The 25,687-nt window shown below is 64.9% G+C and overlaps 2 protein-coding genes across 9 annotated transcripts in view; both read right to left on the bottom strand.

Annotated features, from left to right (window-relative positions):
- Positions 1 to 568: 568 nt before the first annotated feature.
- LOC111161701 (ATP binding cassette subfamily A member 7) lies at positions 569 to 17,120 on the bottom strand. Of its 6 annotated transcripts, none has more exons than XM_022525535.1 (47): positions 17,107 to 17,120; positions 16,822 to 17,008; positions 16,640 to 16,733; positions 16,303 to 16,444; positions 16,108 to 16,220; positions 15,903 to 15,979; positions 15,463 to 15,543; positions 15,044 to 15,254; positions 14,823 to 14,962; positions 14,434 to 14,550; positions 14,084 to 14,251; positions 13,590 to 13,807; positions 13,246 to 13,422; positions 12,822 to 13,044; positions 12,487 to 12,708; positions 12,208 to 12,409; positions 11,814 to 11,924; positions 11,373 to 11,544; positions 10,965 to 11,096; positions 10,729 to 10,895; positions 10,381 to 10,518; positions 9,996 to 10,180; positions 9,838 to 9,910; positions 9,323 to 9,525; positions 9,040 to 9,100; positions 8,728 to 8,832; positions 8,505 to 8,650; positions 8,145 to 8,158; positions 7,975 to 8,070; positions 7,515 to 7,802; positions 7,336 to 7,368; positions 7,077 to 7,254; positions 6,823 to 6,992; positions 6,253 to 6,430; positions 5,907 to 6,022; positions 5,455 to 5,599; positions 5,248 to 5,371; positions 4,550 to 4,679; positions 4,358 to 4,478; positions 4,221 to 4,283; positions 3,132 to 3,238; positions 2,722 to 2,863; positions 2,108 to 2,242; positions 1,923 to 2,026; positions 1,581 to 1,673; positions 950 to 1,190; positions 569 to 867 (listed from the first exon to the last, which is right to left on the bottom strand). In XM_022525535.1, the coding sequence occupies exons 2-47, from the start codon at positions 16,885 to 16,887 to the stop codon at positions 718 to 720; spliced, it is 6,372 nt and encodes a 2,123-aa protein (XP_022381243.1). In that variant the 5' UTR covers positions 16,888 to 17,008; positions 17,107 to 17,120; the 3' UTR covers positions 569 to 717. The 6 variants fall into 6 exon arrangements, 5 of the variants coding, with proteins under 5 accessions (XP_022381243.1, XP_022381242.1, XP_022381241.1 ...); XM_022525534.1 differs by having other exon boundaries at positions 5,455 to 5,545; positions 8,145 to 8,269; XM_022525533.1 differs by having other exon boundaries at positions 8,145 to 8,269.
- Positions 17,121 to 18,928: 1,808 nt separating this feature from the next.
- The window catches only part of LOC111161784 (calponin 2), a 7,801-nt gene continuing 1,042 nt past the window's right edge, over positions 18,929 to 25,687 (bottom strand). The window contains exons 2-7 of one of the 3 annotated variants that reach the window (XM_022525737.1): positions 22,388 to 22,509; positions 21,883 to 21,949; positions 21,672 to 21,776; positions 20,846 to 20,962; positions 20,534 to 20,680; positions 18,929 to 19,969 (exon numbers count right to left, since the gene is read on the bottom strand). In XM_022525737.1, the coding sequence (XP_022381445.1) occupies positions 19,691 to 19,969; positions 20,534 to 20,680; positions 20,846 to 20,962; positions 21,672 to 21,776; positions 21,883 to 21,949; positions 22,388 to 22,509 (837 nt within the window). In that variant the 3' untranslated portion in view covers positions 18,929 to 19,690. Of the gene's footprint in view, positions 19,970 to 20,533; positions 20,681 to 20,845; positions 20,963 to 21,638; positions 21,777 to 21,882; positions 21,950 to 22,387; positions 22,510 to 25,687 lie in introns of all 3 variants that reach the window. The other 2 variants (XM_022525736.1, XM_022525738.1) reach the window with 2 other exon arrangements.

Genomic DNA, 25,687 nt, shown 5'->3' on the forward strand with positions numbered 1-25,687 from the left:
CCCTCCCCCCACAACCTCCTCATCTCTTGGTCAGAGCCTGCTCTCCCCCATTCTTCTCCTCACCTCTGGAGTCCCACCGCCATCCCCAAACCCCAACCCTCTACCCTCCCTAACACAGCCCCCCAATGACCTCTCTGGGAGGGGCAGCTCTCCAGGGCACAGGGTCCACAGACCACCGCCCCGGGGGCCACAGCTGGCTCTCCAGGCCCGGGGCCACCCAGATGCAGCCGAGAAGCCTCTTTGAGGGCCCTCTGCCCACCACTCACTGTTCTGGGGCCTGGCTTTGGGGGTGAGGGCTGGTGGGCGGTCTTCTGGCCTGGTCGGGAGGCTGGAGGCTGGACCACCTGCGCTGGGCCCCTCCAAGCCGCCCAACATTCCCAAGCCTTGACCTCATGCCCACTTCATGACCGGGCACTCCTAGGTACCTCCCTGAGCCACCAGACCCACGTGGGCGTCCAGGTTCTTAGGGAGTCCCTGCATGCGAGAGCCCCCGGTGCCCAGCCTGAGACAGAGGCCCTCACCTGAGCTGAGGGTCTGGCCAGACTTGCGTGCACACACTTGGGGGGTGGTGGGTGTCCAGATGCAGGAGGAGGGCCGTGGCTGGGGACACACGCAGCCTGACGCCCACAGTTTCATGCCACAAGTTCTCTTTATTTCCCCCCGCCCCAAACCCCGGCCCTCCCAGCATCTCCCGCAGACCCCTCCGATGAAGGGGGCTCAGAGGACCGACTCGGCCATGCTGGGGTCCTCCAGGAACCCAGCGATGAGCCCGGGGTGCTGTGGGCGTGGCGCAGGGCCTTCCCGGGCTCCGGCCTCCGGCCTGTGGTCCTCCTCGTTCCCCTGGTCCTTGGAGAAGTTCAAGAATACCTAGGGGCGGGCGGCCGGAGAGGAGGTCAGCCCCAGAGCCCGGCCCTCGGCCCCCCCAGCTCCATCCAGGCGCCGCGGTCACCTCCTCTAAGGTGGTCTGGCTCACGGAGAAGTCCTCCACGCCGTGCTCCGCCCCGCGCGCCGCCAGCTCAGCGAAGACGCGGGAGAGGGCGCAGCGCCCTCCCGGCGGCAGCTGGAAGCGCAGGCGGCCGCCGTGCGCCTCGCGCAGCTCGGCCCCCGGGAACGCGGACCCCACGAGGGCCAGCGCCGACTCGGACCGGGCGGCGGGCACCCGCAGGGTCAGCATGTGGCCGGCTCCGAATCTGGGGCGGGGGGGGGGGGGGGGGGCGGGTCCGCGGCTGCTGCGCGCGCTCAGAGTCCGCCGGGCCCCACCGCCCGCCCATCCCCGGCCCGGCCTCCGACCACTGGCCCCTTCCGACCCCCGGCCTGCCCCCCGGCCCGCCCCCGCCCTCCCCGGTCCCCAACCAGGGCCGCGCCCATGCACAGGCTCCTCCCCTGGCCCCGCCCACACAGGGCCCCGCCCCCCCGGAGCATCCCTCGTCCACCTGCCCCCGCACCCACGCCGGCCCTGTGGGCCTGCCTGGTTCACGTCTCCCCCGCAGTCCCGGGGGGCCGAGTGGGCTTCGTGCGGCCCCGTGTCTGGGGCCCCTCTGGCCCAGCCTGCACCCCACCCCGCTCCGGGCCCCACGCACCTGTTCTTGAGGTGCTGCGCGCTGCCCAGACAGCAGAACCGCCCGTTCACCATGACGGCCAGGCGCGTGCACAGGGCCTCGCACTCCTCCATGCTGCCAGGAGCCCCGTGCCGTCAGCTCCTGCGCCCCCCGCGAGGGACCCCACTTCCAGCCCCAGACACTCCCCGCGAGCCCAGACCACCCAGTCCCAGGGGTCGGCTGTCACCGTGGTCGGCGCGTCCTCCCCACAAAGGTCAAGGCCACTCCATCTCTGACCGCCTCTCGCTGCCGCCGGGTCCACCTCGCTCCCCTGGGCCTGCACCACCTTGACCCTCAGCCTGGAGCGACCCGAGCGGGACCCACCTGTGTGACGTAAGCACCACGGAGCGGCCCTCCCGCACCACGGCCAGGAGGCTGTTCCAGAGAAAGCGCCGAGAGCTAGGATCCATGCCGGTGGTCGGCTCGTCCTTGGGGGGTGCAGGGGGAGATGCCATAAGCCGAGCTCCAGTCCTCCCCCCAGGCCCCGCCCCAGTCCCGCCCCCACGCACCAAAAAGACCACAGCCGGGTCCCCCACCAGCGCCACCGCTGTGGCCAGCTTCCTCTTGTTGCCTCCACTGTAGGTGCCCGCAGGTTGGTCCGCGGATTGAAGGAGCCCCAGGCGCTCCAGGCCCAGGCTCGCCGTCTGTGGGGTGGACCGAGCGAGAGAGGGTCTCGGGACAGGGGCAGTGAACGCGGGGAGGGGAGCAGTGAGCGTGAGCGTGGGGGGAGCAGATGGAGGGCGCGCAGTGAGCATGGGGGGTTGGGGTCAGTGAACTGGAAGTGGGCAGTGAACGTTGGGAAGCGCTGGCGGCAAATGGGGGAAGGTAAATAAGAGGGGAGGAGCCAGGATGACAAAGGGACCAGACCTGACCCAGAGGCAGAGAAGCCGGAAGGCCTCAGGGGGAGATGGGGTCAAGGCCAGAGTGGGCGGGGTCACGGCTGGGAAAGTCAGGTGGAATAGGAAGTAGGGGGCAGAGCCTGCAGTGTGCCACTCCAGAGTATAGGAGCTGGGGGACTGCAGGTGCCTTACAGAGGCGTGGCGGGGTGGGGGGAGGGGACGTGGACTCTGGGCCTGGCCAAGGAGGGCCAGGGTGGGGCTGCGATCCCGGGGTGGTGGGTCACCTGGGCAACCTGCGCCTCGGGAACACCGCGCAGGCGCGCGAACAGCTCCAGGTGCTGGCGGCCAGTCAGCAGCTCGAAGATGGCATCCGACTGAGGGCAGTAACCCATGTGGCGGTGTGCAGCCGCCGGCTCCCGGGCCACGCTGGGGGAGGGGACGAGGGGCTCAGGGAACTGGCTTGACCTGGGCCACGCTGGGGGCCCGGGGTGGGGCCTCAGGGCGACGCACCCTGGGCCGCTATGCTAAGAGGCAGGGGGTAAGAGGCAGAGTCTAGTCCACGTGCTGTGTTGTGGGGACATAGGGCTTGGGGCCAGCGGGACACGCCTGCACTGCTGAAGCACAGTCCCTGCACGGGGTAGGATGGGGTAGGGACCAACGAGGCTGGGGGCCACCCCCACCCAAGCCCCCTCACCTGTGGCCTGCCAGCATGGCCTCCCCACTGCTGGGCAGCGTGTCCCCAGTCACCATGCGAAATGTGGAGGTTTTCCCTGCTCCATTCACTCCCAGCAGACCGAAACACTGCGGGTGCCCCACAGACAGCACTCAGCAAGGCCCCAGCTCTGTCCTGGTGCTGCTAATTCCCCGGGCGGCGGGGGGGGGGGGGGGGGGTCCCAGTGTCTGCAGGAGGGCTGTGAGCAAGGGGGACCCCTGGGAGCAGTACTGGGGTGTGCAGGAAGCCGTAAAGCTGTCGCACGGCAGGGAAGGGTGGCTGTAGTTCACCAACGCCGGCACCCGGTAAGTGTCCCATAAAGACCGCGCACAGTAGTGGGGCTGGAGACTTGCGAATGCCTCCCGCCACGGCGGGCGCAGCGCTGGGGCTGGGGGCCGGCCGCCCAGGGTGGAGTGGTTGGCTGGCGCGCACCAGGCGCTGGAGAAAGCACAGCGGCAGCTACCAGCACCAGGCCCCCACGCGTTTGCAGGGCTGTGCTGGCCCCAGGCAGGTGGCCAAGACCCAGCTCTCAGCACACCCGGCTGCCCATCGCAGGTGCTGGAAGGTGAATGGTACAGGGCGCGGGCCTGATAAATGCTGGCTGTGAGCAGGCGCTTGCTACAGGTCTGTATACAACAAGGGCTCACTAAGTACTGTTAGGCTTGCCGGAAGTCGACCCTCACCGAGGGGGCATTCAACACTCCCCTGTATACACGTACACACACGGGCTCAGCACGAGACTTGGTCCCCCACCGCTGACCCATGGTAGGGGCTTGACTAAGGTTAGTGGCGCATGCATGGGCACCCCCGGTGCGCGATAATAATTTGCTGCGTCTCAGTAGAGGCTTTCTAATACTTTCCTGCACACAGTAGGTCTCAAGAAAGGGAAGCATGCAGTGGGTGCCTCCTGAGAGTGCACTGGCACAAAATAGGAACTCAAATGTCGGCAGTCAGCCGTTGCTCAGCAAAGGGCAGCAGGCGCAGACCAGGTGTTCGGTAAAGGGGGGGCAGGCACACAGTGGGGCAGCCGCTCACTGCCCCTGCCCCGAGACCTCCGCCCTGGGCCCTCACCTCACCAGGGGGGATCCCCAGGCACAGGCGGTCGACAGCTGGTGTCCTCTGCCCATGGTACACCTGGGGGGAATTCAGGGCCCTGAGAAAGGTGGGTGGGCCAGGGGGAGCCCCCAAACCCAGGATTCTGCACCCACCTTGGTCAGGTCTCTCAGCACCAACACATCCCCCTGGGTGTCCCCTTGGACCACCCGTTCCCGCTCTTGGGCCACGTCCTCGTCCTCGTCCCCCAGGGGGTGCAGCGACCCTGGTTGGGGTCTGAGGACAGAGATGTATGTGAGCCCAGAGCCGGCCCCAGCCCCTCCCACCCTCACCTGATCCCCACTGACTGCGGCAGGAGGCGTCCGCCATGCTGCAGCAGGAGCGTGGACAGGAGGAAGAGTGGCCCCTGCACCGCCATGGCCAAGAGGTTCTTGCCGACCACCTCCCAGCGCAAGGGTGACTGGAACTGCCCATCTCCTGTGGGGATAAGAAGGAGGAATTAGGGGGCGTCTGGGTGGCTCAGTGGGTTAAGCCTCTGCCTTCGGCTCGGGTCATGATCTCAGGGTCCTGGGATCAAGCCCTGCATCGGGCTCTCTGCTCTGCAGGAAGCCTGCTTCCCCCTCTCTCTCTGCCTGCCTCTCTGCCTACTTGTGATCTCTGTCTGTCAAGCAAATAAATAAAATCTCAAAAAAAAAAAAAAGGAGGAATTAGGTCATGAGGGGGTGGGCTTGGCTTCTGGGTTCCTCCCCATCCCAGTCACCTTGAGTTCTTTAGCAAAAGGACCAAGAATGGGATGGTTCCCTCAACTGCGCTCCAGCTGGCCTAGAAAACAGTCATATCTTCATCTCCTTTATTTAGTGCCTTGGGCCTCTTGTGATATGACCCAAGACAGAATTAGTTTTTATGGTTGCTTTGCTGCACTTCTAACTTGACTCAAACTTGGAGCCACCTAAGACCTCTAGTTCTCATCTTGGGGGCTGCTGCTTGTCCCTACCCCGTGTAACTGACTTGGCTGGCACTTCCCCACCTAGAGGGATATTCTCACCCAAGCGCTCAAGGGCATCAGCCATGGCCTGGTTCCGCACCATGTCGATGAGCCCCCGGCCCAGGCAGAAGTGGGGGAAGATCAGGAAGACCTGTTTCAGGATCCGGCTGACATCCTGCAGCTTCTGCTCGGGGACGAGAAGAGGGATGTGGCTCAGGGGCTGAGGCCAACGCCCCAACCCAGTCCCAGCCTGAGGCAGGGCCACACCTGATCAGAGAAGAGCTCGAGCACGAAGGTGGCCATGCTGCCGTTGATGCCGATAAAGAGGTTGACACAGGTGAGCGCCACGTAGGCCGTGCTGGGCACGGAGAAGAAGAAGGAGGCAGGGTACATGAGCGGCGTGATCGACCAGCTGCGGGGTCACAGGAGCCACCGGTGACCACCTGATGGGAGGCTGTGCAGCTCTAAGAGGAATAGGGAGCTCCCCTCCCATCGCCCCTGCTGCCAATGGGGGGGCCAGGAGTTGGTGTGGCAACCCTCGCGAGGAGCTTTTAAGGCCATTGTGGCACATCATTAGCTTAGATTAGGCTTGGGCTCAGCTCAGACCAGCACGTTGTCTCCCTGGGAGCCGGTATGGAGTCCGGTGCCCCTTGACCGTATTAGGTGCTGGGGGAGGGAAGTCAGTAAGAATAGGCCCTGCGGCCCTGGGGAGGCCTCACCCATAGAGTAGTAACAGCAGCAGGAGGGCAGGCAGGTTGGCAGGGGCCACGTACGCCCTCTGCTGGAAGGCCAGAAAGATGAGCACCACGACGCACGCTGACGCCAAGTAGTTACACTGCATTGGAGACGGTAATCACTGCCCTCAGTCTGCAAGGGCAGGAGCTGCCATCCTCATCCCTGTGGCCCATCCCAACCTCCCTGTGTTTCCGGTGGCAGGACACAAAGTCTCTACCTTCCCCAAGACGGCACCCAGGCCATCCTGGACAAGGGCCTGAGCAGAAGGGGCCAGAAAGGGGCAGTGGTGAGAGGCGGCCAGATCCCCACCCCTCCAAGCATTCCCCGCACCATGTCCCAGAGGAAGTTGCCGAGCCAGTAAAGAGTGGGAGGCAGGCCCCCCATAAACTGCAGGTGTTTGGCCCGGGTGATGCGCTCCTCGATGAGAATGAGGGTGAAGCTGGCCGGGACGAAAGACATGGCAAAGACCACACAGATGGAGACAAGCACGTCCACCGATGAGGCCATCCTGTGGGTAAGGGTGCAGGGGCTGTTCAGAGAGCTCTGCCCAACCCTGAGGGGACAAAGGTCCATGGCCTGGTTGGGGAGATGAGTGGAATCATTTAGGGCAGAGGTACGTGGGCTGTTGGGGGAGCCTGGAGCCCACTGAGCCTGATGGGGTCCCATTCCCCAGGCCTATATGCACAGCAAGAGTGGGGCAGGGTCCCATTCTAGCTCCCTCCGCTCAGGATAACCGGGCAGCTGAGCAGGGGAGAGTGCACAGAAGAAAAGGGGCGCGCACGGGAGGAGGGGGGCAGGCACGTGAGGAAGGGGGCGCGCACGGGAGGAGGGGCGCGTGCACGGGAGGAGGGGGCGCGCACGGGAGGAGGGGGGCGCGCACGGGAGGAGGGGGGCACGCACAGCGCAGCCTCCGACAGCTGCTCCTTGGTGAGGTTCAGGGGGTGGTTGAGCGTGGTGATGCTGTGGGCATGGCGGGCAGGGCCCGGGGGCAGCTGGGCGCGAAGGACGGCGTTATTGGCTCTGTTGACAAAGGCCACCATGGCGTGCCAGCCCTTGTTGTTGAACCAGATCTAGGGGCGGGCAGGGCCCAACGGTCAGGGTGCAGGCAATTCACCTGGCCCCCCAGCCAGCAGCCCGCGGCGCCCACAGCCCACCTTGAGGCTGTCCTCCCTGTCGAGGCTGCGAGCCCATGCCGCGAGGCTGTCCAGGATGCGGTTGAGGGCCCCGCCGGGCGGGGGATCCAGCAGAACCCGAAGCTGCTCCACCGAGCGACTCACCTCCTGGCCCGAGGGCAGGCCTGGGTCTCGGCCCCCCAGGGAGAAGCCCCCGTACCTGTGCGGCGATGGGGCAGGGGGTAGCAGGTGAACACCTGGGGGGGGTGGGCGGAGGGCGCAGGGATGGGACCCTCCTCACCTGACCTCGTTCACCCACTTCTTGGTCTTCAGGCTGCAGGAGAGGCAGAAAGGCAGATTTGGGGCTGGGGGATGGGAGTGGGGCAGACATAGCGTGCAATGCTGGGGTGCCGCAGAGGCAGCAGAAGTGAGGGGAGGCCCCCCGCCCTGACCTCCTGGCTTGGGGGCCCAAGCGCTCACCCCTGCCGGACCAGGCGCGGGTAGGTCTTCACTAGGAAGTCGGACAGGTTCCGGCCTGTCAGGTTCTGCACCACCTCCCCAGATCGGGCCAGCGCCTGGGGCGGAGAGGGGCCACCCGCCGCGGCGGGGCAGTCGGGCAGCAGGCGCCGGGCACCAGGCTGGCTGCATCGGCAGGCTGGGGATGGGGACTCCGGGGTCCAGTTTCCGCTGGTCAGGACCTCAGCGACACCCGCGGGCACTTCAGGCACCCAAAACCGGCAGACAGTCGGTGCTGGGCACTCATGCATCCTGGGGAGGGGGAGGGCTGTGGGCACCGAGCCTTCCGCAGGCTGGGAGACGTGGTCGCTCCAGCTCCCAGGTGGCCCCGGGATGCTCCAAACACCCTCAAGGCCAACCGGCTGAGGTCCGGAGAGACAACCTGAGGCCCCAGAGGGACGAGGTTCAGGCCGACGGGCCCCACCTGGTAGAGCTGTTCCCCGGGGGGGTCTCCAGCCTCGCCTCCTCCAGCAGCATCTCCAGCAGGCGGGCGCGCTCCGAATCCCCAGGAGCGTCGTCACTGCGGGGTGCAGCTCAGAGTCAGGTCTGTGCCCCTGGCCCGCCGGCCTCTAGGCCCCTCTTGTCTATACCCACCTGAAGAAGGACACCTGGGCACCATACATGCTGGGACTGAGCCGCAGAGCCGGGTAATGTCCGAAAGGAGGCACGATGAGACTGAACACCAGCGCCAGCCCCACAAAGAGGGCAGGCAGCACAATCTGAAGGACAGGCCCGTCAGCTGCCCTCCCTGCCCTCCCCTCCAGGCTTGCCAGTGTCCTTCCTCGCTCCTGCTCTAGAACCATCCATGGCTCCCCACTACTCTCATTAAAGGTGCTCAGATTAGGGGAGACTTCTGGGGTTAACCAGTCAAATGAGGCCCCTGAGCAGTCAACCATCGCAGACACCAGGCCCCCCAAGTCTCCCGCGCGCTCTCTGGGGCCCAGCCCCCCTCACCTGTGCAAACAGGCCACGGCGGCTGCGGCGGGCAAGCAGAAAGCGCTTGAGAAGCAGGGCCCGGAGCTGTTGGCGGGTCAGTGCCCAGCCCCACACCCGGGGCTGTGCAGAGCCCCGCAGGGCCTGCGTCTCTGGGGCAGACAGAGCTGTGGGGGATGGGGGGGTCAGTGCTCCCGCAGTGGTGGCCAGGAAGGGGCCCCCGGATCAGGGCGGGATAGCTCACCAAGCTCCCCATTTTCCAAAATGGACTCTTCAGGGAGGATCCTGAGCTGTGTGGTCACATCTAGGCGAGCACTGCCTCGGCCTGGGTGCTGGCTGTGGCTACCACCTGTGGGGCCGGCAGGGGTGAGGGTCAGGCTCCAGGGCTACCGTTCAGCCTAGGCTCTGAGTCAAGGTCAAGGGTCACAGGCAGAGGGGTTCAGGAATGAGGGGTGGAGGTCAAGGCTCTGCCTTGGGTCAGACTACACCAAGGATGGGGACTTGACCTAAAGTCAAGTCCAACTCTGGACCGGGGTTAGGGGTCAAGGACAGGGACCTGTGGCTGCGTCCTCCGGGTCTGTGGCCGCAGCACAATCTTGTACCACCTTCAGGAAGATCTGGGGACACAGAGCAGGGGCTCAGCCTGGGACCCCACAGCAGAGAGCCACCCACTCCTAAGACACTGTGGGTCCCCAGGCCTCCCCAGGAGGCTCCCAGCCTCTGGTCCCCTGCAGGTGCCCCTCCTCCTCCCTGGGACAGGCTGCCGACCCTGAGCAGGCCTCTCCTCATCCCTCCAAGGCTGCCTCCTCCTCCAGGCAGCCCTCCCCCAGCAGCCATACCTCTTCCAGGCTGGTGTCCGAGATCCCGTAGCCGGCCAGCCCCAGCTCCCCCAGCCGCTGGTCCACTTCCCAGAAAAGCCTGGCAAAGCTGCCGTCCACAGCACCCCCGTAGGGCAGCACAAGCACCAGCTCATGGGGCAGCTCCCTCACCAGCCTCGCTCCGGGCACCAGCCGCTGCACAAGGGACAGCAGCCTGGGCACACCTGGTGGGCAGGGCGGCGCATCAAGGGCGCTGGCACAGCAGGCGGCCACTCTCCTTGGGGGAGGGGTATGGCTGGTCCCTGAGAAGCCCGTCTCCGCAGGCGGGGGAGGTTAGGGTGAGCCACCAAGGGCAAGGTGGGACCTGAGGTGGGGCCAGAAGTCCACATGTGGTCGGGGTCAGTGGTAGCCCAGGCTCGGTTAAAGGCAGGGGCCAGGATTCGGGTCCAACTCAGGGTCCAAGGTCAAGGGTTCAGGTAGCAGTCAGGGAGCCCGCTGCCCTGGCTCTTCCCGGAGGCGCACCCGCCAGTTCTCACCAGCTGTACCGCCCCAGCTGACCGGCTCCCTCTTCTGCCCGGCATCTACACTCTCCTCCAGGTCAGGCTTCCCCTGTGGGCAGAGGGGCACCAGCTGCCATGGCCGCTGGGGCTGGAGCGGTGGCGGTCATGGGTCAGAGGGCAGCTCCAGCCCTCACCTTGCTGCTGGAAGCCAGGGACGCGGGAGCCTTCACCAGCGTCAGATAGTAGCCGGAGCCCAGGTGACGGCGCAGGAAGAGCGGGGAACCGCAGCAGCATAAGTGGCCTCCTGCCACCACAGCCACACGGTCTCCTAGCAGCTCTGCCTCATCCAGGTGGTGGGTGGAAAGGATCAGTGTGCGACCTGGGCAACAGGAACCCAAGCCACCTATACCACCAGGATGTGAGGTCTTTGCCCAAGCTGTGGCCACTGCCAGGAGTTGCCTGCCCCATGCATCCAACTCCTATCCATCCCTCAAAACCCTATTCCAAGCACTTTCTCATCAGAAATTTTCTGGCCCCTGAAACAGAATCCAGGGGAACCTTGGACCTCCCAACTCCTACCTTCCCGATATTTGAGCAGCAGCTCCCAAATGCTGCGACGGGAAGCAGGGTCCACACCAGCTGTGGGCTCATCTAGGATCACGACCCGGGAGCCACCAACAAAGGCGATGGCCACTGAAAGCTTCCTCTGCATCCCACCTGGGTGTGCAGAGACAGGGGTGGGTGTCCCAGCATGATGCCCCCACTGTCTTGGGCAGGGCTGCTGTCTTCAGGCCCCTTTCCTCACCCTCTGGGTCCCCCAAATCAGCGTCTCCTCTGGCCTCACTCCACCCTTTGGATAACGACTCCACTCCCCTCCCTCAGCCTCATCTCTGCCCACCCGGAGGTTCCTCCCTGGGCTAGGCTCACCAGAGAGGTGGCGTGTCTGTGCACCCCACTTGGGGATGAGCCCCACATCCTGCAGGAGACGGGCCTGCTCGGGGCGCACAGCAGCCGCACTCAGACCCTTCAGCCGCCCATAGAACCAGATGTGCTCCTCCACGGTCAGCCTGCAGCCATAGCGAACACAGTGGCCCCTGTGGCCGGCAGAGTCCCAAGAGCACCCAGCCCCCCCCAAGCCACACCCCAAGCCCTCTGAGACCCACATGTCAAACAGCACGTTGTACTGCGGGCAGACGCCCAGGTGGGGCCGGATGGCTTCCATGCTGGACTGGACATCATAGCCCAGGATGCAGGCGGAGCCCCGGGTTGGGGGAAAGAGGCCACTCAGGATGGACCTGGGGATGCAGGGGTCTCAGAGGAGGAAACAGAGACCCCCAGAGAAGGGGCCAAAGCACTCAGAAGGCACCTACTATCTGCCCAGACCTACTATATGCCTCCACTTTGCAGAGGAGGGAAACTGAGGCTTGGAGCCCATGGTTACCTGCCTATTATGTACCCAGAATGAACTGGGGTTCCTGCCCCCCTGGTGGAGACCCAGATGCCTCTCCCATTAAGCAGATGTGCAAACCGAGGCTCGGTGGAGGGTGAGGAGGAGCGTGTAGGCTGCTCACAGTGTGGTCGTCTTGCCGGCTCCATTGTGGCCCAGCAAGGCAGTGATCTGGCCCTGGTAGAAGTCCAGGCTGAGCCCCCGCAGGGCCGGCTGCGGGTTGCTGGGAAAGCGCTTCTCCAGGCCCCGTATGGAGACTCCTGGGATCAGGCCCGGGGGTACCTCTTCCATCAGAACTGTGGAAGGACGGCAGGCTCAACCGTGCAAGCCCTAGGCTGGGGGAGGGGTGGAGGTGGGGGGTGGGGTCTGGTGGACCCGTGAGGCCATGAAGGCAGGTCCATAGGGTCAGTGACCTATCAGGCTGCAGTCTTCAGGGACTAGGGGCAACCCAGGGAGCCCGGGTAGATGGAGATAGCCAGAGGATTGGGATCTGCAGGACCTGGGTCTTTACAGGACTCGGGGGATAGGGACAGGGAAGCGGCTGTTAGGTCTCTTTGTGCCTCACCTTTTGGGTCCTTCGGGGTGGCAGGTGGGGAGGAACCCTTGGGAGAATGAGGTCCAAACCAATAGCTCCTCCGAAAGGGAAAGTTCCACGGTTTGGGGATCCCGTACTGGCCTGAAGGGGAGCCGTGCTCAGTCACCTCTTGAACCCATGGAGTGTGCCACCTTCTGGCCATGCGCCTGGCACTAGGGCATCCAGGCAGGAGACCCCATCTGCCCGCCTCAGGACGTGCCTCCCATGCGGCCACTTGGGCCTGGATGCCCGGGAGCACCACCCTCTCCCCTGCCTCGCCTCCAGGCACCAAAGGGCCCCTCAGCCCCGCCCCCACCACGCCCCTCAGCCCCGCCTCCCTGCCGCAGGCGCGGGAGGAGTCCCTACGCCCGCCCTTAGGGCTAACCTGGGCAGACGGCCTCCAGGTACCAGGTGGCGAGGCCATAAAGCACGGCATCCAGCAGCAGAATGCCAGAAACCTGCGCCAAGCTGAAGACGTCGGCCGCAGGTCCAGTGCCCATGTTGTGCCACTGCGCGCCCTCGCCCTGCTCCTCCAGCAGCGCCAGGCTCTCGCAGCCGAACCCAAAGGCCACAGGAGACAGAAGGCTCTGCGGAGGGGGGCGCAGGTGCGTTAGTGAGGGGCCCGGCCCAGCGCGCCCCGCCCTCGGCCCAGCCCGGGTCTCACCGCAGCCACCAGACCACCCGCAGGCAGCTGGTCCCGCCAGGCCACGCACAGCACATAGGGCAGATAGAGCACGAAGTAGGCGAGGCCTCCGCAGGCAGCCGCCAGGTTGGCGCGGGAGAAGAAGGCGGTCAGAAGGAAGCTCTGGACCACGGTGGCCACGGCGAAAGCCGCCAGGAACAGGAAGACCACGGCCGGGTGGCTGTAGGGGAGGATGTCCCCGAGCTGCAGGGGCCACAGACAGCCCGGGTCAGGCTGCCGGATGGCCTGGGGGCGCCCCTGGCCTGCGACTGTGCGCGCGCTCCCGTTCCGCGGCGGCGAGGCTGAGGTGTGCGCACCTTGAGCACCAGCACGAGCAGCGCGGTGCTGAGCAGGAAGGGCGCCAGGCAGCTGAGGAACCAGCCGAGCCACAGCACGGCGCGGCCGAGCCCCATGGCCTGCATGGTGCTGCGCAGCCTGGTTTCCTTCTCGCGCACCACGGCCTTCACCGTCAGCGCCACCGAGTAGATCCAGGCCAGCGTCAGGAAGAGCGGCAGCGACCGGCTCAGGACACGCAGGAACCTGAGGCAGGGGGCGGCTGAGGGGGCGGCCAGAGACCCCGCGCCCAGCGGCCCCAGCCCCGCCCGCTCCCGGGCACAGGGAGATGTCCCGCGCAAGCAGCGGCTGGCAGCCCGACGGCACGCGTGTTCCCAACGGAGCTGGGGCCCCGGTCCCGGCCTGAGACGTGTCGCCTGGCGGAGGGGGTGCGGGGCGGGCGCTCACGCGTCATCCACGAAGCAGGGGTACGGCATCTGCTGCAGGAAGAGGCGGGCCCGGGGCTCGCGGCCACTGAGCACACGCACCGCCGCGCGCTCCAGCAGGTCCTGCAGGTACACGAAGCCACCCCACACGTAGCGCAGGTCCGTCAAGGGGTCGGCGGCCGGGCCGGGGTCCCAGAACCTGCAGGGGGCGGGGCGGTCGGCTGCAGGGAGAAGCCCGGGCCCCACCCACCGTAGACCCCAGCTGGTCCAAGCCGCCCCCCCCTCCCCCGCCCCGCTCTGTGCATCCGGGTCTCCCATAGACCCGACGGCCCCCTAAGCCCCGCCCACACCCGGCCCCGCCCACACCTGTCCCTAATCTTGTTGGTTCTCGTGACAGCATCGATGTCCATGCGGATCTTGACGCGCACGTGGCCGGGACCCAGGGGCTGTGCGCGGTCCAGACGTTCCTCAGGCCCCAGGAAGACGATGCCGGCCCAAAAGCGGCGCTCTGCCAGCAGCTCCAGCGCCCGTGCCACCAGGGCGGCCTCTGAGGATGCCGCCTCCAACTTGTCCAGGGTCACACACTGGGGGAGGGCCTCAGCGTGGGTCCTGGATGCCCGGGTGGCCCTTGCGGGGTGGGGAGGAGGGGTCGGGCAGTGCTTCTCCTCCAGAGCCCCGGGGCGGAGCCCAGCTCCATCAGGTCTCCGCAAGGCCCGGGCCGTGTCCATCCTCAGGCTTTCCTAGGAGAAGCCACCACCCCAGTCTGGTCCCCCTCCCTGGGCTGGCCTCTGCCCTTGGATTACCACAGGTCGGGCCCTGCCTCACCGCCAGACAGAGCTCCCAAGCTGTCGGCCGCTCACCTCCATCACACGGCCCAGCATGCCCACCAAGTGACCCACGTCGGCATGGGCCTCCTGCCAGGTGTAGCCGTCCCCATGGGGGTCCAGAAAGGCCAGCAGGGCCTTGGCCTGGGCCTGGCCTCCAGATCCCGGCCGCCTCCTTCCTCTGTCCCCAGCTTGCAGGAGCCTCTGGGGAGGGGTGAGGGAGGGGGAGTCGGCACAGGGCACTCTGGGCGGATCACTCCTCTTCTTATCCCCGCCTCTTCACACCTGCCCAGGAGGCCCTGCCCTGCTCTCTGCCCATATCTCGGGCAGGGAGGACGTGCCGGGGAGGCTGGGGGCTATCTGCCGGCCGGCCTCCACCTGCAGACCTGCATCGTCGCCAGGTTCGTGCTGTCATTCAGGAAGTCGAAGAGCTGGGGCCCCAGCGCGCCCCACACCTCCTGGACGTCCTTCAGCAGAGCCAGCTCCTGGAAGGTCCGGTTCACCTGGGGAGGGAGCACCAAGAGAAACGCCAGGCCAGCCGTTCTGGGACTCTCACCTACTCCGAGGACCTCCCCCTCCCCCGCTGCTTCGTCTCCACTGCACCTCTGACTCCCAGCCCACACGGTCCCTCTCCCTGCCACCTGGCAGACTCTAACTTGTTCAAAACCCTGCTTCCACAGCCCGCCGCAGGGAGCCTCGGGGGCAGGGCCCTCCCTCTGGCCTGGCCCGTGCTCCCTGGGCTGAGGGAGGGGCCCAGGACCCCTCCTGCCCTTACCTGGGCCATGAGCTGCCTGGTGAAGGCAGTGTTGGGTGTAAATAGCACTTTCCCCAGGACCAGCGGCTTCAGACACCTCCAGAGCAGGCGGGACAGTGGGTGAGATTCCAGGGACCCCACAAGCTCAGCACAAGCAGGGCCTGGGGCAGGGGCACCATGAGGCCCTGCCTCCACTCCCAATGCCCCACTTCCCAGATTGGGAGCAGAGGTCGGTCACTCACTCAGGCCGTGGTCGGGCTGGGCTGCTGCTGGCTCCTGCCCCACCAACTCCTTCAGGTGGCTGGCCTCGTACCAGTTGAGGGAGGGCCCCCCGGGGATGCTAGGCCCCCGGGCACTGCAGAGGGCTTCCGACACAGCCTCCAGGGGCCCACCTGCTCCTTGGGGTCTCCGCAGCAGTGCCCGGAGCTCCACCAGGCTGGGCAGTGCCAGGAGCTAGAGAGAGGTCACCAGATGATGCTGGTAGCCAGTCATGAGCCTAACCAGGGCAAGGCACCCTGCCAGGAGCACCTCCCTCTCTCCTTCTGCCCAAGCTCCCCGAAAACCTACCCAAGGGAAGCGCCGGGCTGCCCCGTCACCTCCCCAGCCTGGCAGCCTACCCTTCCAGTTTGCGGGCTGGGGCACAGGATGAGGGGCCTCTTACCTCCTGGGCCAGGTCCTCTGCTGCCTCCACAAAGCTGCTCACGGACTCCTGGGCGTGGTCCAACACTGACCCCAGGGACCCCTGGGGAGAAAGACAGCAAGCAGGGTGACACTGGCCTTGACGGAGTTCTCACTAGGTGTCGAGCACTTTGCCATGCTCTGTGCGGGCTGTACTCTCTTAGACCCCGTTTTACAAACAGGGAAGTGGAGGCTGCAAGGCACACGGACTCGTTTCAGGGCTCGCTGGCTGGACCCGTGCCAGCTGGACACAGCCTATCTGGGTGCTAACAGGATGAGGAACATCATTCCAGGTGCCAGGGACAGCCCAGGCACTGGCCTGGAAGCTGGAATCAGAGGCCCCTGCTCCACGATGGGGAAGTCCTGGGACTTTCTGAGGGCAGCATCCCAGAGTCAGCCTGGTGTCACACCACCGCATCTCACCTCTCCAAGCAGTGTCCCCAGTAGCTCAGTGGTCAGGGACAGGAGGTCCTGCAGTCGGTCGCTTGGCTGACGCTGGGCTGGGGGAAGAACACACAGAAGCGAGAGCTTAGGTAAAGCCTGGCCGGAGGCAGCCCCGCCCTGCCCATTACACAGCTGGACAGATGGAGGCTCAGAACGCACCCCTGCCAGATAGGCCCGGCCTCACCTGTTGTGCCCGCAGCTCTCAGCATCGGCATCAGCTTTCCCAGGCTGGCCAGCGTTCTGTGGGCACTGGGGCCCCCCAGGACAGTGCGGGCGTCTGCCAGGAGCCGGGAGACCCTGGGGACAGAGGGAGCAGGAGGTGGGGTCTCAGCAGACACCCCCATGCCCAGGGCCATCACACCCACTGCCGCCAGCTCACAGGGAGTCCTGGAAGTTGCTGAGGACGCGAGGCTGCTCAGCGGGCGTGGGCTGCGGGAAGCAGGTGTTGTTCAGGTTGCAGATGAGACCCTGGAGCCAAGGAACGGTGCCGGCCGAGGGCAGCGGCTTGTTGGGGAAATGGCCTGTGGGGATGCCGGGCATGGGGGTCTTGCCGGAGTCCCCACCATGTCCACAGCCTCCCCAACAGCACGCTCACTCAGACTTTTACTGGGTGCCCAGTCTGTGCTCTCGGACCCCTACTGGGGCCCCTGTGGATGGGGGGCCCATTGCCTACCTCCACCCCCCTCAAAAAAGAGCCTGGTCCTTGGGTGACTTACATTCATGGTGCTCAAGTGGGGGGTGGGAGTGGCGGACGGCCACCAGGATGAAGAAGAGAAAGAGAGGCCACAGCAACTCCACCAAGAGCTGGACCTGGGGGAGGGGCAGAAGAGGTGGGGGAGTGAGGGACAGCGGCGGACACCGCAGCCACTCCGCCCTGGCCCATCAGTCCTGGCATTACCGGCTGTCTCCTGCGGTACAGGAAATTCTTCCAAAGCAGCAGCATGAGCTGCGTCCAGAAGGCCATGGTGGGAATGGACAGAGCCCACGACGGAGCGCCCGCCTGAGGACGTGCGGTGTGGCTGCGAGTAAATCCGGCCCTTTCTACCCCCGAGTCCTCCACCCCATGGCGCGGGCTCCTGGAGGCTCTGCTGGGAACCAAGCCGCAGGCAAGTATTAAAGTGTCTGTTCTGTCCCTGGGGGCGGAGTGAGCCAATGGGAGCCCTGCCCGAAGCCGTCCTCGCACCTGATTGGGTGCCTGGGCTGTCGCTCCCTGCAGGGCGGGCGTCCAAAAGGCGATCAACTAATTCTTCAGGGGGAGGAGCTTCGGCTCAACTCCGCAGTCGCCAGGCTCCACCCGAGGTCCCCTGGGGACCTCGCGTTCCTGGCCCCCGGCCTCATCCCTAGCCCTGCGAAGGACCCCCCACCCCCGGCTCTTCCAGGGTGACACGTGCTGAACCTTTCACACGCCCGGCTGGGAGCAGGGCCTGCCCCGCCCCGCAGAGAGACAAGCAGAGTCACCCCGCGGGAGGCAGGGCTCCCCTCTACGCGCCCCTCACGTGGGGTTCCCCGCCGAGAAGAACCCCAGGATCCCCAAGATGAGTAAGGAGAAGAGGCAGGGATGCGGGCTCCTGGAGCTAGCAATTCCTGACGCCCACCTTGGCTACGACTGTCCAGCTCTGGCCGGCCCCACCGTTGTAACGAAGACGAACCGAGGCGGGGACGGGCCCCAGGCCACGGACGAGGCCGGAACTCGCACCCAGGACCCCCGGCCCGCCACTGCGGGCTCTGCTGTCCATCAGGTGGGAGCTGGGACGCAGGGCAAGTGGGAGCTCTAACGGGCAGAGGTGCCGCAGGTGCATGTCGCCAAGCCCCTGTCAGGGGAGGCTCCTGCCCAGTCTCCTCCCAGCAATGAGCGGTCCGTTCCGGCGCCCTCCACTCTCCGGGCGCGGAGCCTGCGCTCCGCCCCCAGCCCCTCATTCCCGGGAACCTGCTCCCCTCCCACCCACCCCCGCCTCCCGGCATCCTCGAGGCTCTCTCCCCGGGACCCTCTCACCTTTCCAGCCCCCACCTCTTGCCGCCTTCCCTCGGCCCGCAGCGGGTCCTGAGCCCGCGGCAGTGACCGCGCTCACCTGGGAGGCCCGCCGCCGCAGGAGTCCCCTGCTATTGGCTGCCGCCCCCGCCACTCACAGGCCGGGCCTGCGGGAGCCACGCGCGCCGTGGGAGGAGGCCGCGCGGAGCCGGGTTTCTTAAAGGAACCGCTAGCCTCTTGCTGCGTCACGGTGGGTCGCTGGGCGGTCGGCTCACCCCACGCGGGTCGACCTCCGGACACGCGGGACAGTCTGCTTCCCCACATTGAGTACCCGCCTGCAGTGCCGCAGGTCCCTGAGGAAGGAGGTCCCTTTCTCCCCAGTGTCCCCTGGGGGACACGGATCCTGCCAGGCTCGCTTCGTTACCCTGGGATTCCCATTTGTCCGTCCGCAAAGTGGGGGTTCGATTGGTCATCATTTGTTCATCCCCCAAATAGTCCTTCGGTCCTGCAGTGGGCCAGGCCATGGCAGGAGGGGGAGGGGACCCCAATATTCCAAGATTAGAATCCTGGGTCATAATGGTCACGTCATTTTGAGGAATACCTACGGGTCCGTTCCAGAAAAGTGACATTTCCCGAGCTTGTGGCGAAGAGTATACAAGTGTACGGACCACAGCCCCGAGGGGAGCTGGAGGGCAGGGGTTGGTATTGGAGCTTGGGGGATGAATAGGAGTTTGCCAGCCCAGGAACTCCAGGCCAGGAGGCTGGACACCAGAGCTGCCTGTGGGGCTAGGAGATCCTTTCCAAGGGGCAGGGAGTTCCAGCCCCTTTCCCCCACCCAGGTCCTGGCCCTCAGGCTCCTTCTTCATCCCACATTGCTTCCACCCTCACTCCCTGCCAGCCCCGGGCCTCCGCTCCTCCAAGGCCGCTGAGAGAACCGCTAGAGGCTGGCCTGCTGCCCCACCCCAGGGCCCCAGGGCCCCAGACCGGGATCCAAGCCAACCCCCCACCCCCAGCAGACCCCAGCTCCACCAGCAGCTTCTTCCTAAAAAGAGGTTTTTATTGCCTTTGGTCCACAGTCAACATTTCACATTATCTCTTGGTCCCAGGGCTCCTGGACGGGGGCCAGTCCCTGGGTAGGACCTCTGGGTGGGGATCCTAGTGCAGAGAACTTGTCCTCTTCCCTTGGTAGAGGAATGCAGATAAGTATGGGAAGGTGGGGGTGGGGGGTGGCTCTGCCTTTTTCACCCAGAACTTTGTTGTCCTGGCTGGGCCTCAGTTTCCCCACTAGCCCCTGGGACGAGCCACAGGTGAGTCTGAGAGGGCTAGAGAAATCCAGTTCCCACAAGACCTCAAATATTTTGGACTCTGGCCTGGCCCTCTCTCCTTGGGGGCTGCCTTCCTTCGCAGCAACCCCTTCCGCCATCCTCCCACCACTGTTCCTCAAAAAAAAAAAAGAAAAAAAATTTCTTTCATTAAAACTGCCTGAAACTTCTGTGGGTACAGAAACCACAAACTGATCAGAAGAGAAAAGGGAAGAAAAGGAGAGGCAACCGGAAACCATTCAGGGCTGGTCTCCTCCCCACCCCGGTGTCTTCCTCAAACCCCCACAGCTCAAGCCCAAAGCCTGCTGGGAAATCTGCGGTGGCCGGAGCCCTCCCACCGCGTAGGTCTGCCCCTGCTTCACCCCTTCCCCATAAGCTCTCAGCCGGCAGCGCTCAGACAAGGAGAAAAACAAGACAAGCACAGAAGAACCCCAAAACCACACGCAGCCATGTGTGGAGACGCCTGCACGGGCGTCTCAGTAACCAGCCTCCTCCTGGGGGCGGTAGGGGGCGTACTCTGGGGCCTCCCCTGCGCCCTGGCAGTCGCCCACAGCCGCCGAAGCCCCATCGGCCACGGGGCCTTGAGGGCAGTACTTGGGGTCACAGATCTGGCGCCCCAAGCCAAAGACCTGGCCGCTCTGGTTGGCACCCTTCGTGTGGCCCATCTGCAGAGACACGGAGGAGTTGTCACACTTGTCGGTCCCCAGCTTGGTGTCGTAGATATGCCGCCGGGTCCCCGGAGCTGTCATGCCCACCTGGACAGGAGGAGAGTGCTTCAGGGCTGGAGAAGGGTCGGGGAGGGAGGCCCAGCAGCACTGGCCCCTGCCCCCCCACCATCCCCAGCTATCTCTGCCTGACCAGGTCCCTCCCCGCCCTGCTGGGACGCCCTCTCTCTTCTGCCCCTGTGCCGAGCTGATCCCCACCACTAGCCACCCCCTCCCTGGAAACCCCCTGGCGTCTGCGTCCGGCTCTCCCTGCCGGCAGGAAGCTCCCCAGGTTGGGGCCGAGGTCCCCCAAGTACCCGAGAGTTCCGAGACCGTTGTACGGATACGGGCAACGTGCAAGAGGAGAGCGCATCCCGGGAGTCAAAGCCACCAGTGTTGGACCGGCCCCTGGGCGCTCCTCTGAGGGAAAATGGGGCCCAGAGCCCAGCAGCAGCTTCCCCGGGGACAGGTAACAAGTGGGAGCAGGGACAGAGAAGGGACAGGCGGAGCGGCAGGAGAGTGACCCAGGGTGGGATCCTCTGTGGGGAGCAGCCACGTCCGTGGGGCAAGGAGGAGACCATGGGGTGGCGGCCGGGGGTCCGGCGGGAGCCCCACCTGGCTGGCACACTTGTTGGTGCCCATCTGGAGACTGATGGTCGAGTGGTCCATGGGGGGCAGGATGTGGTTCTTGGGGTCGTACAGATGCCTTCTTGTGCCGTAGGCCGTCATGCCCGACTGGCTGGCACACTTGTTGGTGCCCATCTGCAGGGAGGGAGGCAGGAGTGGTGAGGCCACCCCCGCCCCCCAGGCCTCTACATCCTGCCCTGAACCTGAGGGGGCCCAGGGCTGGACAGGGCCTGGGTCCCAGCGGCAGCCCCCCCACCCCCCACCGAGGTGGGCACAGGGCCCGAGGCAGGGGGAGCCCACCTGGAGCCCGATGACACACTGGCCCGCCTTCATGGTGGCGTCGTCGAAGTTGCGCTCCTGCTTCTCTGAGTATTTGACGCCAATGTCCACACCGCTCTGTAGCCCCTTTGTCTTGGCCTGGAAGGGAGGGGTCCTGGGAGGGTCACAGAGGGGCCACCGGGACCCTCGAGCCCGGCCCAGACCAGCGCAACCGTGGGGATCCGGCTCCAACCGCCCCTGCCACCAGGGGACAGCTTAGCTCAGAACAGGAGTTCCGGAAGGTGTCGTCACCAGCCACCCTGGGCCTCCTCCCATCACCTGCTACCCAAGCCTCCAGAAACCCACCTGCTTGCCCACACCGCCCCTGCCCCTCGCCCCTCCCTGGTCTCCCTACTCCACTCCCCACATGGCGGCCCCAGGGTGCTCAGGAAATGCCTCTTGGCTTGCAATTCCCTCCTCCTGAAATGCTGTTCCAGGCCTCCCAGGTCACTAGACCCCACACCTGGGTCCAAGGCCCCCTTCTTCAGGCTGCTTCTCACAGTTCAGAACTTTTTTATCATCTACAAAAAAGTGAAGATCGAACCCTCGTGTCCACTCAGGCCTCCAGGGGATGGGTGTGCGTCTGCTGCGGCTCGTGGCTTCCCACAAACAGGCCGCTCTGGCATGGGATGCTGGTCTCGGGGAGGCTGCCCCGTTCGGCCCTGAACCCCAAGTGCCTGGAGCCTCAGGTGGGGCTGAATCCAGGGCGTCTCTTAACCCCCGTGGACCGCAGCGCGGGGCCCCAGGAGGGTCGCTGCCTCCCTCTGGGCCTCACCTTCCCGGCCAGGGCGAGAAGAGACACCTGCACCTGCGTCATGTTCCCGCTCTCGAACAGGTCGTTGGCCTCAAACAAGTCCACGGGGTTCATGCCGTAGCTGACCATGGCCTTGATGAAGGTGGACAGGTTTTCCAGCTGGGGAAGGCAGGGGACGGATCATGAGGCGACCGCGGCCGCATGCCTGGCGGGCGGAGGAGGTCCTTGCGCTCGACCTCGTGATGCCCCGCCTCCCGGCCCTCACCTGGTGCCAGTTCTGCATGGAGCGGTTGATCTTGGGGACCGAGCCCGGCTGCAGCTTATTCATGAGTCTGGGGCAGGGGACACACGGGGGACCTCCATTAGCGCAGGGGAACCTCAGAAACGTGAGAGACTCATTCTACACTTGGTCACACCCATGCCTTCCCTAGCAGCCTTGCTGCCTCTTCCCAGGCCTCAGTTTCCCCTCCTGCAACGTACACTTCACCCCCAAGGAAGCAGGGACCCAGGACCATGGTGGCAGGTGTCAGCGCCACAGCTGGAGGCTGGGAAGCTGGGAGTTCCCACTCCGCAGCGGAGCCTGGAGGCCCTCCCGCTCTGGGGAGGGCGGAAGGTAAGGGTGCTTGTGGTCAGTAACCCAAGAAAATGAAAGACAAGAAAGACCTGAGACCAGAGACCCATTGCAGGGAGAGGGCGCAGGCTTCCCGCCAGAGGTGGAGGGTGCCGGCAGGATGGGCAGCACCCAGCCCCCACACAGCCCCCACACTCACGTGCACAGGATGACTCCATCTTTCAGACCCTTCTGGAAGTCAGGACCGATAGACAGGCCTGTGAGCCCCTCGATCCAGCCGCGGAGCTCTGCCTCCTTCTGGGGGTCATATTTGGACAGTAGCTGGAGGAGCAGAGGGCACAGGGCGGGGGTGAACCAGGTGGGCCGCTGTGGACCCGGGGATCTCCCCGGCCGCGGCCCTCCCCCTCCCACCAGCGCGCAGACATTGGCCAGGGAAGACAGCGGTGGGGGGCATGGGGTGGGAGTGGGGGGCTCCTGCTCCGGCTGCTTCCAGCTGCACCTCGTCCTCTGGAGAGGCTGCCTCTTCTCTGCTGTTTTTCGATTGTTGTGAGACACTCATGATGTTGACCATCTGCACCATTATCGAGTGAACAGCTCAGTAGTTTTTAGTACACTCACAATGTTGTGCAACCATCACCTTGGTCTAGTTCCAGAACATTCCATCAACCCGAAAGAAACCCTGTTCCCATCAACCATCACCCGCATCCCTCTCCCCAGCCCCTGCCACCTCTAACCTCCTTCCCATCCGCAGATGAGCCTGGTCTGGACGTGTCACACGCAGGGACTCACACCCCGTGTGGCCTCCCGTGTCTGGTTCCCTCCCTGAGCGTTGTGGGCTCAGGGTCCATCCCCAGGGCCATGCATGGGGGCACCTCGCTCCTGCTGGTGGCTGAGGGACACTCCAGTACGTGGGGGACACGCTGTGTGTATCTGTTCATCCATGAATGGACATTTGTGTTGTTTTTACCTTTTGGCTATTGTGAGTAACACCTGTATGAACATCCATGCGTCAGGTTTTCAATCCTTGTGGGTGTGTATCTAGGAGTGGAATCACTGGGTCACAGGGTAACTCTATGTTTAACACACTGAGGAACCACCAAACCCGTCTCTGTTCCTTGAACTGACTGTACCAGTTACTGCCACAGGGCCTTTGCACAAGCTGTCACTTTTGACTCAGATGTTCGCATGGCTGGGTCCCTCCTTTCAATCCACTCTCCAATCCAGCTTGAGGTTCCCCTCCTTGGAGAGGGCTTCCCTGACCACCCCGGCTATGAAGCCCTCCTCATACCCCTGTCTCCCGCACCCTGCCTTGTGTTCCTTCTACTTTTATCTTTATACAATATGTCTCCTTGCTTAGGAGCCACCCCTTGAACTTTGCTTCCCAGCTCACTGCTGTCTCCACAGTCTCTGGATGGTGGGATAAAAATGCTCCCGGTTCCCCATCGGTGCACACCCAGTACCCACAAACACATACACACACTCTGTTCCCAATGGCAGCAGCTCAGGGCATCAAAGGGCAAAAGGGCCAGAGGCCCAGAGAAGCCCCAGTAAGTCAGGGAGACCCAGGCAAGGGTGTGGTGTGGGCAAACGCAGTCAGCCCCAGCGTGGCTCCTGGAGTGCAGAGACTGGAAGCTGGGTCTGGTCCCCCTCCGGTTCCAGACTGTCCAGCTCAGGGGGCTTTCTGCTCTGGACCCACATAGATCCTGCCCTGGACACTTTCTCTTCCTGTCCCTCTGCCCCCACCAGGGGACTGGGACCCAGAGCCACCCTCTGCAGACCCAATTCCTCCTCTCAGCTCTGCTCCTAGCTCCCTTATGACCATGGACACAGTTCTCTCCCTGTGCCTCAGTTTCCCCATCTATGTTTGCCATTGTTTGCACAAGGCCCTCCTGAACCAGGCCCCTCCTGGGTCCTGAGTATAAACCCCATGGCAGCGTGGGATCGGGCCGCAGACACAAAGGCAGGGAGGCTGGTCTGCTAACTTGATCCTCCCTCCCTCCCCCCTCCTCCTGGTTCCCACAGCCCAGCAGCCCTGCCCTGAAGAATGAGAAGCCCAGTGCAAGGGAGGCCGGCTGGTCTGGACGCCTGGCATACCTGCCCAGGGCCGTGCCGGGTCCCTAGTGGCTCCTGAGGGCGGGTTCCTGGGCCGAGGAGCCCCCGCCTGCACACACACCCCCCTCCGTGTCCAGCGGCCTTCAGCACATTCCTCCTCACCGCAAACTGCCAGGAATGCAGGGGCTGCCTCCCTGCTAAATCGGGACCAGCTGTTCCCAGAGGTCTAGACCCCCCAGCCAGCCAGAAATGGAGAGACAGCTCAGGGACACAGTGGACAACAGCCTGCCTTCATGCCTACCAGGCAGGGGCAAACTGAGGCACACAGGGCCAGGGAGAGGTCTCCAGAGGTCTTAACTTCTTCCTAAGTCGCCGGTAAAGTGGGCGGGATGTGGGTTTCAAGCCCCAGGTTCCCAGCGCTGGCCATCGCCTTCCCATTCCCCAGACCTGCAAACTGCAGGCCAGTCCCAGGGAGCCTTCTGCCCTCATCCCAGACAGAGCAGGTCTCGGCACGCCCCATCTCACTCAGTCTGAGGAAGCTGCCCGCGCGCGCCCGCTGCCCTCCACTTCCTGCGGCCCGGGTAGACAGGGAGGGCTGCCCGCCAGGCCCTGCGGCCATCAGGTGCTGCGTCCGAGTCCTCACTCCGCCGCTCGCTCGCAAGCTGTGTGGTTCTGGGCAGCGGGTATGACATCTCTGAGCCTGGCTACAAACGCACGGGGCTCTTAAACCTCTGTGAGGTCGAGCAGGGCAGCAGGGCAGCACCTGCACCCGTCGCCCTGTGTACACGTTCACGCCATGCAGTTGGGGCTGGAGCGGAGAGGAGTGTGTTTAGGGAAGGTTCCAGATCTTGCTGGGTCACCCCTGGGCTTAGTTCCCCAAGCCTTGGCCATCTTCCGTCTAAGAGGCTGGAGGGAGGCCCTGCGGTCTGCGACCCCCGGGGTGCCAGTGGGGCAGGTGCCTGCATGGGGCCGGCAGGGCCGCACCTTCCGTGTGCCCAGGCAGGCTCCCGGGGGGGCTGCCGGCTCTGGGGCTGCATTCCCAGGTGCCCGGAAGGAGGCTGGATGGGGATGACAAACTCCCCTCCGGCTGGAAGGGCCTGGAGTATGACTGGCCTGGGACATCTCCCTGGGTCTGGGAGCACCCCCTGCTCCCCCTTCCCTAGCACAGACCCTGCTGCGTGACCCTCCGCAAGTGTGTGCCCCTCTCTGAGCCAGATCAGCAAGTGCTTTCTCAAAAGTGTCTGGCCCAGGCCCCACCCGTGTTTCTAGCTTGCAAACCCCACACCTTTTAGGATTACATTCAGGGGGCCCGGCACACCCGGTAGACCCCTTTGCTGTTGCTTTAACTGTGTCAGATGGGGACAAAGAGAAGTTACCAGGGAGCAGCTGCGTGTCCCCCCCCCCCCCCACAGGAATTTCCCCACCTCGAACACCTGGCGGGGGGAGG

This window comes from Enhydra lutris, unplaced genomic scaffold (genome assembly GCF_002288905.1).
Source record: "Enhydra lutris kenyoni isolate GAN:26980312 unplaced genomic scaffold, ASM228890v2 scaffoldscaffold86, whole genome shotgun sequence".
Lineage (NCBI taxonomy): Eukaryota > Metazoa > Chordata > Mammalia > Carnivora > Mustelidae > Enhydra > Enhydra lutris.

What these genes read in the sequence shown, in the direction of transcription:
- LOC111161701 (XM_022525533.1), bottom strand. Translation starts at nt 16,887, where the DNA reads ATGGCCTTCTGGACGCAGCTCATGCTGCTGCTTTGGAAGAATTTCCTG. An exon ending in CAGCTGGGGCGGTACAGCTG is followed by an intron (nt 9,526 to 9,837) that starts GTGAGAACTGGC and finishes CCTGCCCACCAG; the next exon opens with GTGTGCCCAGGCTGCTGTCC. An exon ending in CCCGGAGGACGCAGCCACAG is followed by an intron (nt 8,833 to 9,039) that starts GTCCCTGTCCTT and finishes CCGGCCCCACAG; the next exon opens with GTGGTAGCCACAGCCAGCAC.